Here is a 15,162-nt window from a genome sequence, read left to right as displayed (position 1 = left end):
ACAACTGTTTATCTGTTCATACATAAACTGAGCACATATTGACTGATTATGAGGAACTGAAAAATGATACATGCATTTAACTCCACACTATGGACAATTGTTGAAGGCCTATCTAAATGTAAGTTGTAAAACTAAATTGTTCTTTCTCGAACAGTTCTTTTTTAAAATGACCTATCCCTCTCAAATGTTGCTGAAACCCACAGTGCCCTGACATACTAGGTATTTATATATATTGCCTATAGTAGGCTTTTCAAAATGGGTTAATGATACATTCTTTGAAACAATTGTTTGTTTTGGTTCTGATCTCCTAGTCACATGGATTTAAACACTATTAAAACTAGAATGAACCTCAGTAGAGGCATATCAATGCCAAGGCCCAACAGTCCCCTTTAATTCAGTCAAGCCTAATCTAATAACAAACTTGATAGCCCTGTATCACTCTAAATTCTTATCCACCCGTACCCGTTTAACCATAATTTCATTGTGAGCAGATTTAATTCTGTATAAAATTTGAAACATTTACAAAATACTCAGCTGCTGTGTATTTGGTAGTTTACTCATTTATACACAGATCTGGATCCATCATACCCATTTAGATATAACTATAAATGATGCAATAACATCTGAATTCCTATTATCTCAGCTGCATATTGGTGTTTTTTTTAATCCCCATTTGTAATAAGATAATGGCTGAAAAAACAACATATTTAAATCCACTAATTCCATATTTTTATTGGTATCTGCATCCAACTATATTCACTCATATTCATTGGACCCAAATCCACTTTCATATATCTATCTAGAGACATTTATCCTCTAAACTTATCAAAAGATCATTCAAATAATAGTTTGGGGACCAAATATATCGACCTTGTTTTAAGATCATACAAAAGTGCAAATAATGTATACAAAATGGTGCAGCAGTACTCATTTCATTTTTCAAAACCAATTATTAATCTCTCAATCACTCAGATTTAACAAAAATAATACATAATAAAATGCTTCTTACACATGCATCAGTATTAAAATCTTATATGTCTTACAGAATAATGAAGAATATTCAGTCAGAGTCAGTTTTTTGTTTAGTCTTATCTTCAGATCATCAAATACTGATGCTTTGGGTTGACTTCTGACCTGAGCCGCCAATTGAATGTGTCAGCATCTGACAATATGGGAATGATCTTTATCCAGGAAGTTACATTTTGTTGCTTTTGAAAATATTTTAACAAAAATAACTACTAGAAAACTGTTTGCAGCATAACATTTAATCCAACAGGTTAAAGTAACAGTCCATCCGCAATATTACAGTACTGGTAAATCATACAATCCGATCATATGCAGCACAGGACATGCACCAAATAATTTTGATTCTGGAAGACACATTCTGATAGTAAAGTTGAAATAAAGCCAAAATAAGGCAGGAATGCATCATCCATGATCGTTTTCAGAATATGTGAAAAACATCATACAACTGCCTATTTAGACATATTCACCGTTGACAAAAACAACCAACTACAGCCTGTAGAAAGTTTTGGATCAGCACTTTATGGCAAAAAAAAAGAAAAAAAGAATTCAGCTCACGTATATACATGTCCAACAAAAATCCAATATCTAAACCGTTCTTTTTCATTAATAAACAACTGCTTTTTAAAAAATACAATATTTAAAAAAATTAAGATTCAAAACAGGAGTTTTTTTTATATTCAAATATAACTAAATGTTAGTTATACTCTAGAGAAGCAACAGTAATGTTTACAGCAGCAAAGACAATATACACACAAAAGTATCTTATTGAAAAAAACAACTAATGGCCATAAATAAATGAATTCAGGTTATGATTGATATGATTGGTAGAATCTTCTTCTTGTTTATGTGTTTGGCAGACTTCCACGCTTATTTGGGTACTGCTGCACAACTGGTCAAATTCACAAGGGGTCACCAGCTTTATGTGTAGTCTAGAGTGACAAAATGTACCAGCGTACTTGGATGTAAAAATGTGCCTGCTATGCAAAATGTGTACAGGTGGGCAGGTCTGCCATAAGGACAGGTATTGTCTGAAATGTCCCGATACCCTAGTTTGGGTATTGATATTTTTTTGACACCTTACTTTGAAGATTTTTTTCCTCAAAACCCTTTTGTTAATTTAAAAAGATCCAAAACGCTCAAATGTTACCTAAACAAGAGCAGTTGGGTAAAAACTTTGCCATTAAAATATTCTAAAGACTTCTTTGAAGAACTCTAGGGAAGGCTCCAAAAATAGATGACAACTAGAATAGTCTTTATTGTCATTGTACAGGAGAGTACAATGAAACTGAGGTTTTGGTGTCTGACAATTTTTGATACTTGTTGCAACGGACACATTCCAGTTGGCTCAAGGTTGAACACTCAGTGCTGCAACTAACGCACATTCACAAGGCCAAACAAACTACATTGCACTGTTGCATTTAAACAAGGCAACTGAGTAGATCAGAGATAGACAAACCAGTTTGTAGATGAGATGAGAACATCAACAGATTACACTTGAATGCAAACATGGTAAATATATTTAATACTTAATTTGCTGATGTGGCTCCAACTAACACATCAACTATAAATCAAGAATATTATAGGGATGCACAAATTGGACTTTTTCCCTCCAAATACAATGTCAGATGTAATCAGATAAACTGTCAATGCTGACTATTGATGCCATAACAGTGCTCTTTCCCCCCAATTCTTTAAAAATATGTATAATACTCACTTGTTAATAACTCACTGTCAAGACTTTCTCTATGGTTGCCCAACTACTGCCTTCAGAATGAAAATGTATTTATTCTGAGGCACATACAGGAAATGGTGAGTTACTGTCAGCAGCAAATAAACATGACGATATCAGCCTCTGCTTTACATAAATGAGATTAAACCTGAAAGTCCCCTGCTTCAGTTTGACTTTTGTGACAAAAGCACTCAAAGCATGCTGTTAATATTTTCAGAAGCCCTTTTTTGTGTATCTATAGTTTCAAATTATAGCCCTAAAAAATATAATTGTAATATTCCAACAAGGAAGACACTACCACTATACAAGTCTGGATATATTTCGAAAACTAATGTTGTGTCCAGCTGAAGCATCATAATCTCAGCTAAGCATTAAACATTAAGCATTCTTCTACACTGGCAAACATCTATGAAAACCAGAAACATTTAATCATCATGATCATACTGTTTATGAAAAAAACAACATCATATCAAATGCTTTGACAAAAAAACCCCACAAAACAAAACATGAAAATGGCAGCTTGTTATTAAAAAACAGTGGTTTAAAAAACTATGTTCACTAGGAAGACATTTTTATTGAAGTCATATTTCAATTTGCATACAGAAAAGATGAATTACTAAAATGAACTGCATGATATGTATCGATTTATGTTTCCATTGCCACACCTTAGTTTAAGTGTTGAAGTGTTGATACAGCTGTGATGTTATAATTGTACCAGCTCTCTTATTGGCCACTTTCCTTGAATGCTCCATGAAGACTGCTGTCTGTGTGAAGCTTTAAGAACTACAGTTCATGCATAGGCTGTCCCTGAGAATTGTTGGAACCTGTTAATGTGGATGTGGTATGAGGTTGAACATTACCATCTACTGTGTTTGAACATGACTGGCCCCTCTGATCTGCTCCAAATTATTTATATTATTACCTTTTTTAATATTAAAATATGCCTGTAGACATACTTACTTTTGTATACAGCATAATTCTAGTCTTCAGAAGCCCTGAGATCCCAAACTGAATTGAAAAGACCTTTTTTTAACACCCTTTAAAGGCTGAAATCTTCACTGTAGCTGCTAAGTGTTAGAATGCATCCTGTCTGAAATGGGTGCTCAAGCTCGAACACAGGTTCATTTGGCCCATGCATTTTTGGATGGTAATAAGTTGTTCACGAAACACCTGAACTGCACTGAGGGATTCAACGGAGAGGATCTAGACTGTACAATAGAACACACACACTACTTTTGAAGCATCCAGGAAAGGACACACAAACCATCTCTTTATATACTGTACGAGCGTATTAAAATGGTTTGATAATAGATCACAGACCAAAAATGTAATGTAAGAAGAGCTCTCTGGTGTGTGTGATGCATACTTCTGGGTAGCAGGTAAGAACTGAGTTATGTAAAGTTCTGGGTGATCTCTTTGTCGGTGCACGTAAGCACGGTTCTACTCATTCACCCACTCTAGATGTGGTGTGCACTGAAGCTTCAAGCAAATCACCTGCAGTGAAGGTTTGGACTTTAAAAGGGTGCAAATAAAGTATTTTTAAATCAAATTGGGATCTTCGGGCCTCTAAAGACTTCTGATAACGCTCAACAACTGTATAGAGACTTTTTTTTTTTACGTTTTAAAAGTTCTTGTTATATTCATTGTTTCCAGTTCTTCTTTTTGATACTTAACTATTTCAGTCATTTAGGAATTGTTGCAATGCTGTGAAGCCCCAACATTTTTTTGTGGACTGAAGAACTTCACCCACCTTTTCATGGCATGAGGCAGAGAATATAATGATTGAATTTGCATTTTTGGGTGAACTGTTCCTTCATCTACCTCAAAATCTTAAGCTTGTACTAGTATATAATTATATGTGAATTTGAATGTTTTGAATGCGTGTTAATTTGGGATATGAGATTCCAGCTCCTAAAAAGCATATTGCTGCAATAAATGGTCAAAACCTTTATGAGACCATCCTGGCTGATTTATAGCTATCTTATGTAAGATTATTGCAATTTGTAAAGATTTAGCTCTCTGCTGAGGTTTTGAAATGTCTGAATTGAGGAAATGTGAAAACAAAGCGAGGCAGTGTATCTTATGTAATGCTTATAAGTAAAATCTCCTGGTCCTCCAGCTTAAACAGGCTCCAGATTTTTCTCCGATGGGGACACACTCAAATTCAACACAACACACAATATTCTGCTCAAGATATACACTACCCCCACTTCTCGGGTTTTAGTATTTACTTGCGGTATCGTTTGGATGCTGATAGAGTGTCCTTCTCCAACATTTGCAGAGTCTGCCGGACTCCTTTCTCCACCCTGCGGAAGTGTAGCCTCTTCCAAAGGCTCTGCTGTTGCTGACGGCCCCACTCCAGATCCCTCAGGAAAACCTACACATAGGGGGACTGGGTGACTGACATACAACTGACAATTTGACCTTATGGAGGAATATTTTCAACGTCCTGAACTCTACTTTGTTGTTACGAGTTATGACTATTTCATAACTCACTAAACTGCAAAATGCCTAATGATTTTCACTTTCATGAATAAGTGTGTGTCAGCAAGATGTAATAATTTTCTTGATTAAAAACCCTTAAATTGTCACAAGACCGTTTGTTATGCTAACTTGTGACTATGTTAAGTCACAAAGTGTTCCATAGGAATTGTGGGAGCTGTCAGAAATCATCAGACAAAATAACACTTACGATGACACTCTACAAATACTGTATATATATATTTTTATTCATGAGCCTGACAAACTGGCTGGCAAACTCCATTTCTAAATGACAGACTAAATATTGCCAACTTCTATAGACAACAGACTGGTGCCGACCTTATCAATAATAGTAATTTAGCTTATTACTAATATTTACCCCGTAGCTCTATGCTGTATCCACAGGTTACGCATTGCCAGTGCTACTTACAGCTTGTTATGTAATCTATCCACTAGAGGGCTTTCAGTGAGTGCATTGAGTGTGTACCTTAAGCTGCTGCTTGACACGTTCGTGGTCCCAGGAGGAGGCATTCTCTCGTATCACACTGAGGATGGGATGCCAGTCCTCTGAGACATCTGAGCCCTCAGTGACTGAAGCCAGGACTCTGACCTGCCGGCCACTGCCACCGTGGCTCTTTGGTACACCTCGGACATATAGGGACTGCTTCCCGACATCACTGAGAGGGTTCAGATACAAGCTAGAAAAACAAACAAGACATCAACATGGCAACTTACTAAGAATGTAGTTACATTCTTGATCGATTACACGTGTAAGAGCTAGCTTACATTAAGGAATTGCAGCCTGGCCATGTGTATTTACAAAAGCTAGGACCAAGCCAAAGCTTTTCATCGTAATCATATAGCGCAGGGGTCAACAACTATATTTGTCGGAGGGCCAGAATTTTTCTGGACAGACACCTTAGGGGCTGGACATTCAAATTAAATGAAATAAAAATCACATTTTGGCCCTTAAACATTATTGTTTCATGTTTAAGGTTTAGATATTTTAATTTTATTACAAAACTGCCTTTATCAGTCAGGATCCTATCACCTATACCACAGACAACCACCAGAAATTTTGCCTTGATTGTGGGGCTGTCATATCCACCATCACTGGCTTCAACACTAATACCCAGTGTCAAGATTAGTGGAAGAAAAAGGCCTCTAGCATCGATTTAACGCAGTTAACATGGCAGTCTCAAAGTCCATGAAACTTAAAGTTGATGTGGAAAACAACCTCTTTAATGATAAATGGACTGATAAGTACGCATTCATCATGCCAACTTTTAGAAATGCAACACCTGTATGCCTCATTTGCAGTGAAACAGTTGCTGTTGCTAAAGAATATAATCTGCGGCGTCACCACAACACGAAGCATGCAAGTTTCAAGGAGTCATATCCTGAGCAGTCAAGAGGCCTGTCAGGGAAAAACTGCCACATCTGCCAACTCCTGTGCCAGTGGAATAATTACTTACGTGATAACGTGTGAATCTCTACAGGCTGCCTGGTTGCTTTCCAAACACAACAGGCCATTTACTGAAGCTGAGGTTTTTAAGGAGCACATGTCACCGTTCTGGAGGAACTTGCCCCCGACAAATCATGGACAGAATTATTGCAACTGTTAAACAGATACACTGTATTGCCAAAAGTATTCAATCACCCATCCAAATAATTGAAATCAGGTGTTCCAATCACTTCCATGGCCACAGGGGTATGTAAGCAAGCACCTAGGCATGCAGACTGTTTCCACAAACATTTGTGAAAGAATGGGTCGCTCTCAGGAGCTCAGTGAATTCCATCATGGTACTGTGATAGGATGCCACCTGTGCAACAAGTCCAGTCGTGAAATTTCTTCACTCCATAGTCAACTGTCAGTGGTATTATAACAAAGCGGAAGCGATTGGGAATGACAGCAACTCAGCCATGAAGTGGTAGGCCACGTAAAATGACGGAGCGGGGTCAGCAGATGCTGAGGCGCATAGTGTGCAGAGGTCAGCAACTTTCTGCAGAGTCTATCGCTACAGACCTCCAAACTTCATGTGGCCTTCAGATTAGCTCAAGAACATCGCGTAGAGAGCTTCATGGAATGGGTTTCCATGGCCGAGCAGCTGCATCCAAGCCAGACATCAACAGGTGCAATGCAAAGCATCGGATGCAGTGGTGTAAAGCACGCCGCCACTGGACTCTAGAGCGGTGGAGATGTGTTCTCTGGAGTGACGAATCACGCTTCTCCATCTGGCAATCTGATAGACAGTCCTTCCAGAAAAACGCTGAGTTTTTGCAGGTTGTTTGCAGGCAAAAATCTTTGATTATGCGGCAAGTTTTCTTAAAAAATGTGATGGAATATGCGGGATATTTATGCAATTTTATGCGATGAAATTGCGGGAACTTGCAAAAACTGCGGATTGATGAAAAAGAGAAAAAAAATATTATTCCCCAAACACCCTGTTCTCACTAGGCTACTACCTTAATGTAAAGAGTCATTTCTTATTACTTCCTATGATAAGCAGCATACTACATCACAGAATGTGCTGGGAATATTTAAGTTCTCAGCTTGTTTTATTTCAGACCTTAATAAACACATGGCTCAAACTTACAAAACATTGATGAGTCAAACAAGTTCTGTGGCTTTACAAAAGGAATATGCTACAACTTCTGTAAAAATGAATAAATAAAATATAAAAAAATAAAATGTGTGCTTCCTGTTTTACAGAGGTAGCTGTACAAAACAGACATCTTCTGTTAAAATAAGTGCTTCCAATGCACAAAGTGCAATCTCTTACTGTAACGTAAATTTACATACTACTAATATACTTACTACTGTAAGGTTTTTGAAACTAGTATGATTTTTTGTTGGCAAATGAGACTGATTTGCGGGCTTCATCATGGGGTTTGCAGCTTTTCGACGATGTTCACGTCGTGTAATTACGTCACTTCATGCATTGAATAATGCGATCGCATAATTGCGTTTTTCTGGAGGGACTGGATGGATGAGTCTGGGTTTGGCGGTTGCCAGGAGAACGGTACTTGTCTGACTGCATTGTGCCAAGAGTAAAGTTTGGTGGAGGGGGGATCATGGTGTGGGGTTGTTTTTCAGGAGCTGGGCTTGGCCCCTTAGTTAGTTCAGTGCACAAAGCAAGGTCCATAAAGACATGGAGAGAGAGCTTGGTGTGGATGAAGTTGACTGGCCTGCACAGAGTCCTGACCTCAACCTGATAGAACACCTTTGGGATGAATTAGAGCGGAGACTGAGAGCCAGGCCTTCTCGTCCAACATCAGTGTGTGACCTCACAAATGCGCTTCTGGAAGAATGGTCAAAAATTCCCATAAACACTCCTGAACCCTATGAAAAGCCTTCCCAGAAGAGTTGAAGCTATTATAGCTGCAAAGTGTGGACCGACGTCATATTAAACCCTATGGGTTACAAATGCGATGTCGCTTAAGTTCATATGCAAGTCAAGGCAGGTGAGCAAATTCTTTTGGCAAAATAGTGTACCTCTGTCTGCTTCAACTGCAGCACGACTATCAAGTGACCTGCTACTCCACAATGATGTGTGCTGGCTCAGTAAGGGCAAAGCACTGGAGCACTTTGTTGAACTCAAAGTCCAAGGAGTGGATTTTTTTAAACAAAGTAAACCAAAAACAGCAGCTGACCATCTCTGCATCATGCAAGACAGAATAAATGTGCAACACTGCATGTTTAACAGACATTTCTTCCCATTTGAACACACTCAATCTCCAGCTACAAGGAAAAGAAAAATCTGTGGTGGATATGGTGGAAAAACTTGATGCCTTGATCTGTTTCAGGCAGATTTGTTTGCAGGGAGACGGCTGCACTTCAATACACTGAAGACAGTGGGAGAAAGCAACGCTACAGACAACATGAAGAAATTCACCACACAATTAAAGGACAACTTCTCTGCCAGATTCGATGACTTCATCATTTCTAGGGATGTTATTGGATTCGCGCGTGACCCATTCATGGTCAGCCCAAGTGGAGAATTCTCCACAAACGTGATGAAGGTGATGCTGTTGGACGAGGTGACTATTCAGCTATTGAGCTGGCTGAAATCCAGGCTGCAGGTGACATGAAGGCTGCTCTCCATGGTGCTGAAAGCTAGAGCACATTCTAACAACCTCGAGAGGAGTTGGCTGGCTTTTAAACTCATTATCCTCCATCATTTCACTTGCACCCTCCGTGCCCCTGATAATTACCAATACTGTCCTTTATCTTTATACTGGTAATAGGCAAGTTTTCTGCTTCAACGTATCATTATGAAGTAAATGTTGATTCCACAATGTAATAGATATAGAATAACGAAACAATCAATGTTTACATATGTTTTTGTATAAACTGTGCTATCACTCTACAACTCTGTCTGCAAATTCCTCATCCTTTAAAAACATGTTTTTGTGTGATCAATGTGATAACCTCTGACAACATCTGTATTCTCATCTAGCCTCTTGCTAATAACCTCCCTTCTTAAAGGTGCTTTCACACCAATCTGTTTGGTTCGGTTAAAACAGACTCCGGTGCATTTTCCCAGTTCTAACCCTAACCCTATACCTAAGTGTGAAGAAGAGCGCTAGCTCGAAACCTCACCAGCGGAGGAACTAATAAACTGCACAGTGTGAAGACCTTTTTTTTTTTTTTTTAGATGTTTGCACCTACTTAAAGCCTGTTCCTCTCATACACCAGCTGCCAACTATCACACAAAAAGTCTGAACAAAACTGTAAGAAACATTGTTATAAGAGTCTCCTCTACCTGAGAGACAAAAGCACTACTTTAAGAGAGAGATAAAGCCAGCAATGTTATGTACTTTGTTAAGGGGAATTATTATATTTGATGGGATTAATAATGTGTACTTGCATTCTCCCTCTCTAACTCTATGGTAATACAATATTACATGTAACATTCGGTAACATAGTCTAGTTCTAGTTGTACAACTTTATATAAAGAATGTTGTGACATCAGCTTAAGGGGGGCAAAATGTCTTTGCTGGCAAAACATTTTTATTCCTGTCAGAAAATTACATTAATATGTAATGCTGTGGATTAGCTAAGAGAAACTTACTGCACAGTGTGAATAGTGGGGTGTTCCCTGCAGGCATCCACCAGAGCCAGAGCAGCATTGTCGCCGATGTTGTTATAGGCCACATTGAGCTCCTGGAGTGAGTGATGCTGGAGCCCCTGGGCCAACTCCAGGGCCCCCTGGTCCCCCAGTCCAGTGTGCATCAGGGAGAGGTGTGTCAGAGACTGGTTCTCTGGAAGTGCTTTCAACAGGGTGCTGGTTCCAGACTCCAGCAGAGGGTTGTCACACAATCTGAGATTACATTGGATTACTTAATCATTTCTGGTCTTGTACGCACACGGTATGTGAAATGTTGACACCAACCAGTGATCCGATGTGATCTGATGACATCTGACAAATGGTTGTGTTAAATGTCTATTAAAAAAAAAAATAGCAGCCCGCACTTCGTAAATATATGTTATGGGAGCACCGAAGTGGCAGGAATCAACAGTGTACAAAACTCTGGCACTCTCAAAGAACAAATCCTATGCCTTGTTGTGGGCAAAAAACAAATGCGTTTCAGCAGTAAGCCCTATCAGCGAGATCATACACTGCACACATGAGAGACATGACACAGTAAACGGATGAGGAGCCAACAGTCACACGATTATCATCATGATCTGTCATGGGGTGTTTGCAATACTGACACGACTATAACATGACACCTGTAATGAATGAAGGAAGGAGTCTTAATAAATGGTTATGATTGCTGTCATTAAGTGTATTTGGGCCAATATGTCACTTCTTAGGCAAAGTTGACATTGTTTAAGATATCTTTGTTAGGACATCTATCTGACATTAACCAAGACAGCACAAACATGCCATATCAGGCCTTATTATCAAACTTTAACTAACATCACACTAAGCTGTGACTGGTTTTGACATTGGCTGCTAAAACACGATTATAATCATGTCATGAATATTTTTCTTGTCTTCAATCACAGTGGTACATTTTGGACTTATTAAAATGAATTTAATAAATTGATAAATCATTTTTGGTTTCAAGTAAATTGGTACAATATTAACCCCTTTTTAATTGTCATTAACTGTTATAAGGCCAGTTTAACGACAGAGAATAAGTACCAAGGTGATGTTTTACTAGTTGCTAATGTAAGCCAACAGCTAAATGCTGCTAATTGTAGCTAGCTGCCTTTAGCAAGTTGGCCATGGAGCAAGCACTTCTAATTGCTGCCCCAACCCTGGGGTGCAAGGAGTCAAAATTGGTCCTGGCACTAGCCTCTCTCAGTGTTGGATGCTGGGATAGGTTCCTGGTGCAGTGTTCCACTATTATGACAAAATTACTAAAAGGCGTTCCACGTTAATGTGAAGGGCATATGATGTACATGGACAGATGGGCTAGTGGATGAATAGGCAGACAACTGGAAAACATAATGCCTCCGGCCATAGCCATAGCTTATGCAGAAATGTAAAGAAATAGATAAACACATTAACAAAAGTGTAGTCTTACTGTAGAGATCTAATAGAACTCTTGGGGTCTAGAAGCAGATCTCTCAGGAGGATGCAGGATTCAGGACCCAGGCTGTTAAACTGCAGGCTGAAGACAACGGAGACAGGCAGACACAACAATCACAACCCACTGCATTTGCATGCAAGACAAGCATGGGAGTCATCCAAAGTCAATACAAATGTGTTTAAAGCTCCTCTCCTAAAATAGTTTCAACAAAAACTGAAGATTGTTAACTTCATGAAGGGTGGATTTACCACAGGGCTTTTGGATTAGATCTATTTGGGTTTAGCCTAATTAACTAGCAACTGAACTGTATTTTGAACTTTGTGTTTTTGGTGTTTTATTTTCAATTTGTAACCATTAGAATCAGAAGGCATGACAGACTGACACACAATTAAGGATGAGAAGAACAGCATGTTTGCACTTTTAAATGTTTTTTGTTGAAAGCTATGCATTCTGTGTGATAAATGTCCACAAGTCTGGAGTGACTGCAATGCCACAGTTAAAGAATAAGGGCAGACAGCCGTCTAACCACAATGAATCTGTAAGCACTGACCATATTGGGTTACTTCAGTAATTAAGTTAAGAATATAAATCAATAGCATTGATTACATTTTGATTTGTCAGCACTGACATGACTATTTTTACACTGTAAATTGTCCTGTTCATTACTAGCAGTCATGTATAAAGTTTACATACACATGTAAAGATCATATATATCAGGGGTATTCAACTAAAATTCAAATAGGTCCACTTAGACATGACGTTCTGGACTTTTGCTTGAGGAATGTTTCTCTAACTTGTCTTATGATTTAGAGTGGTATACCGGTATATTGAAGTAGCCTTGTAGTTGTATCAATGTCTGCATGTAATCAAGAACTGACTGTCAAATCAAAGAAAGAAAGAACATTTCAAAACATTTCAACAATATTTATAGTCACTTAACATTTAATTATACAGATATATAATACTGTAGATATGATTTATTTTCTTCTCTCTTTAAGGAAAATACCTTTTAAAATGAATAAAATAATGAACGAAAAATAACGGGGAAATTTAATATAAACAAGAGAAAATTTTAACTTAATGTCAAATTTGATAAAGTAATAACACCTACATGTATTTCTATATATTTTTGGTGCATGTAAGGCATATTCATTTATTTACTGAACCATTTATTCATTTATTTTTTGTTAATTCTGTCAGTTTCATTTACTTAGGACAAAAAATAAAACAGAACAATGATGACATTACTGTTCTGTTTTCTTTATTCATTTTATTCAAAAATAAAATAGTGAAAATAAATAAAATAGCTTTTTAAAAATTGTGCATCTTAAAATAAAGTACTTAATTTTTTAAAAATAAAATAAAGTGTAGCAGTAGCTAGAGTTTTCCTTTTTCTTTGTTGATGTTTCACATCTCAACAGTCTCAAACAATTTTACAACAGATAGATCTCAACACATCTTGAACAGTTTTACAGTTTTCTCTTTCTTTCCCTCATATCCCACTCATCTCTCTCTGTCACTCGCTTCTCACCTCTTTCATCTGTCTGTATTGAGAGTCACTATGTTTATCGCCTGGAATGCACAGATTTGATTGGCTGAGTAGCATCAGGTGGGATGGCTTAACTCGCATGCGATTGGTCAGTGGATTTCCTGATCAAAACATTACCCTAAAGTCTAGAAGCGCCCCGTCAAAATTTTAAATACCCTAATAATTTATAGACTAAAAGTCCAGGCCCGTATAAGACAGTTTCTGTGTCCGGACTCAGACCGCGGTCTGCCTGTTAGTGACCTGTCATTGTTCTGTCATTTTTCTGTGATGCAATGAGTGGAACACAAACTACTTTGTCACAAAAACATTCAAGTTTGATTCAGTAATGAATGCATTACACGCTTTCTGAAAATGTGACCAAATCTGCTGGGTGAACAATATACATACAGCCACTTGAACAATGAATTTTGGTGATGTAGCAAGTATGTTTATCCAAATTTTTATTCTTGCGTGGCCTCTTAACTTGTTCAGAGTGATTCTGATTGTTGACAGCTGCTGACTTTTCTGGGCCCATTTTAAAAGGTTTTATTTGATACACCCACTACACTCAGCCATAAACACTACAATGGGAAAGTCTGAAGAGCGGCTCAGCATTGATCTAAAAGAGCACATTATTCATTTGAACGAGTCAGGAAAGTCACTTTGAGCCCTTTCAAGCAGTAACAGGTCCCAAGATAAACCGTGCAAACAACTAAGTAAGTACATGGCCCAATTGTGTCACTGCCACAATCAGGAAGGAAATGCAAACTCAGTCAGAAGATTGGCCCTTTGGTGCAGTCGGGTGTGAATGCTTGAATGATCCCAAACACACATAAAAAGTGATAAAGGAATGGCTAAATCATGCTACAATTGAGGTTTTGGAATGGCCTTCCTAAAGTCCTGAACCATCGAGAACATGTGGACTGTGCTGAAGAAAAGTCTGTGCCAGGAAGCCAACAAATTTAGTTGAACTTCACTGATTCTGTGAAAAGGAGTGGTTATAAAGTAAACCAGAAAACTAACAGAAGCTTGTGAATGGCTATCAAATGAACCTAACTGAGGTAAAAATGGCCCAGGGACATTTTACCAAATATTAGAATTATTGTACGTATATTGTTGAACCAGCAGATTTGGTTACATTTTGGTTACTCTTCGTGACTTTCATATATTTACTGAATTGTGACTCAACAATTGGTTATTGTAATGTGATATAGACACACCTAACTTAAGCAGCAGTAGCTGTATTACAATGTTTAGTATCATGCATGAAACAGGTGCCACTGAGGTAAATATGTGAATTCTGTGAATTCCTGGGTGACTGCCAGTGCAGTAAACAAAGTGGATATGTCTTCTCATGTGTCCCAATGACAAATGTCACGTGGCAGAGCAGTAAAGTCACGTGAGCTGGAGAGTGATTGAAGAGAGGCAGAACAAATAAACTACTGCACACACACACACACACACACACACACACACACACACTAGTGCAGGCTTCATCCTTTTGAATGTTTGCATGCCTTCGTGTGTTTTTATCTCTCCCTTGCCCTCAGTTATAAAAAACACACACACACAAAGCAATGTAACATGGTCCCTCTGTGATATGCTGCTGACAGACCAACTCCAGACGAAGAAAGCCTGAGTAAACGAAGCAAGTCCAGTGGTTCCCACAGAATCAGACTTTATTTGTTGCGGTGGCTGTCCAGCTGGGGTGCCATAGAGGATGCGCACTGAAGACTTCTGGTTTAGTGCCGAGCTAACTTGGATGGGGATAAAATATAATTTGGCAGCTCTACTAGACTCACCAAAGTTTATTGGACCTAACTGCCCAAATTCTGGCAGTAACACGAGTCAT

General features: G+C 38.3%; 1 protein-coding gene across 7 annotated transcripts in view; it reads right to left on the bottom strand.

The window, feature by feature from the left end:
- Positions 1–1,247: 1,247 nt before the first annotated feature.
- nlrx1 (NLR family member X1) overlaps positions 1,248–15,162 on the bottom strand; it is a 40,654-nt gene continuing 26,739 nt past the window's right edge. For all 7 annotated transcript variants that reach the window (XM_030395115.1, XM_030395099.1, XM_030395076.1 and 4 more), the window contains 4 exons: positions 11,777–11,863; positions 10,312–10,560; positions 5,724–5,934; positions 1,248–5,132 (listed from right to left, as the gene is read on the bottom strand). In XM_030395115.1, the coding sequence (XP_030250975.1) occupies positions 4,983–5,132; positions 5,724–5,934; positions 10,312–10,560; positions 11,777–11,863 (697 nt within the window). In that variant the 3' untranslated portion in view covers positions 1,248–4,982. The remainder of the gene's footprint in view (positions 5,133–5,723; positions 5,935–10,311; positions 10,561–11,776; positions 11,864–15,162) is intronic.

Source organism: Sparus aurata, chromosome 2 (genome assembly GCF_900880675.1).
Source record: "Sparus aurata chromosome 2, fSpaAur1.1, whole genome shotgun sequence".
In the NCBI taxonomy this organism is placed as follows: domain Eukaryota; kingdom Metazoa; phylum Chordata; class Actinopteri; order Spariformes; family Sparidae; genus Sparus; species Sparus aurata.
The sequence above is the reverse complement of the archived record's forward strand: the minus strand, read 5'-3'. Positions and strand labels throughout refer to the sequence as shown.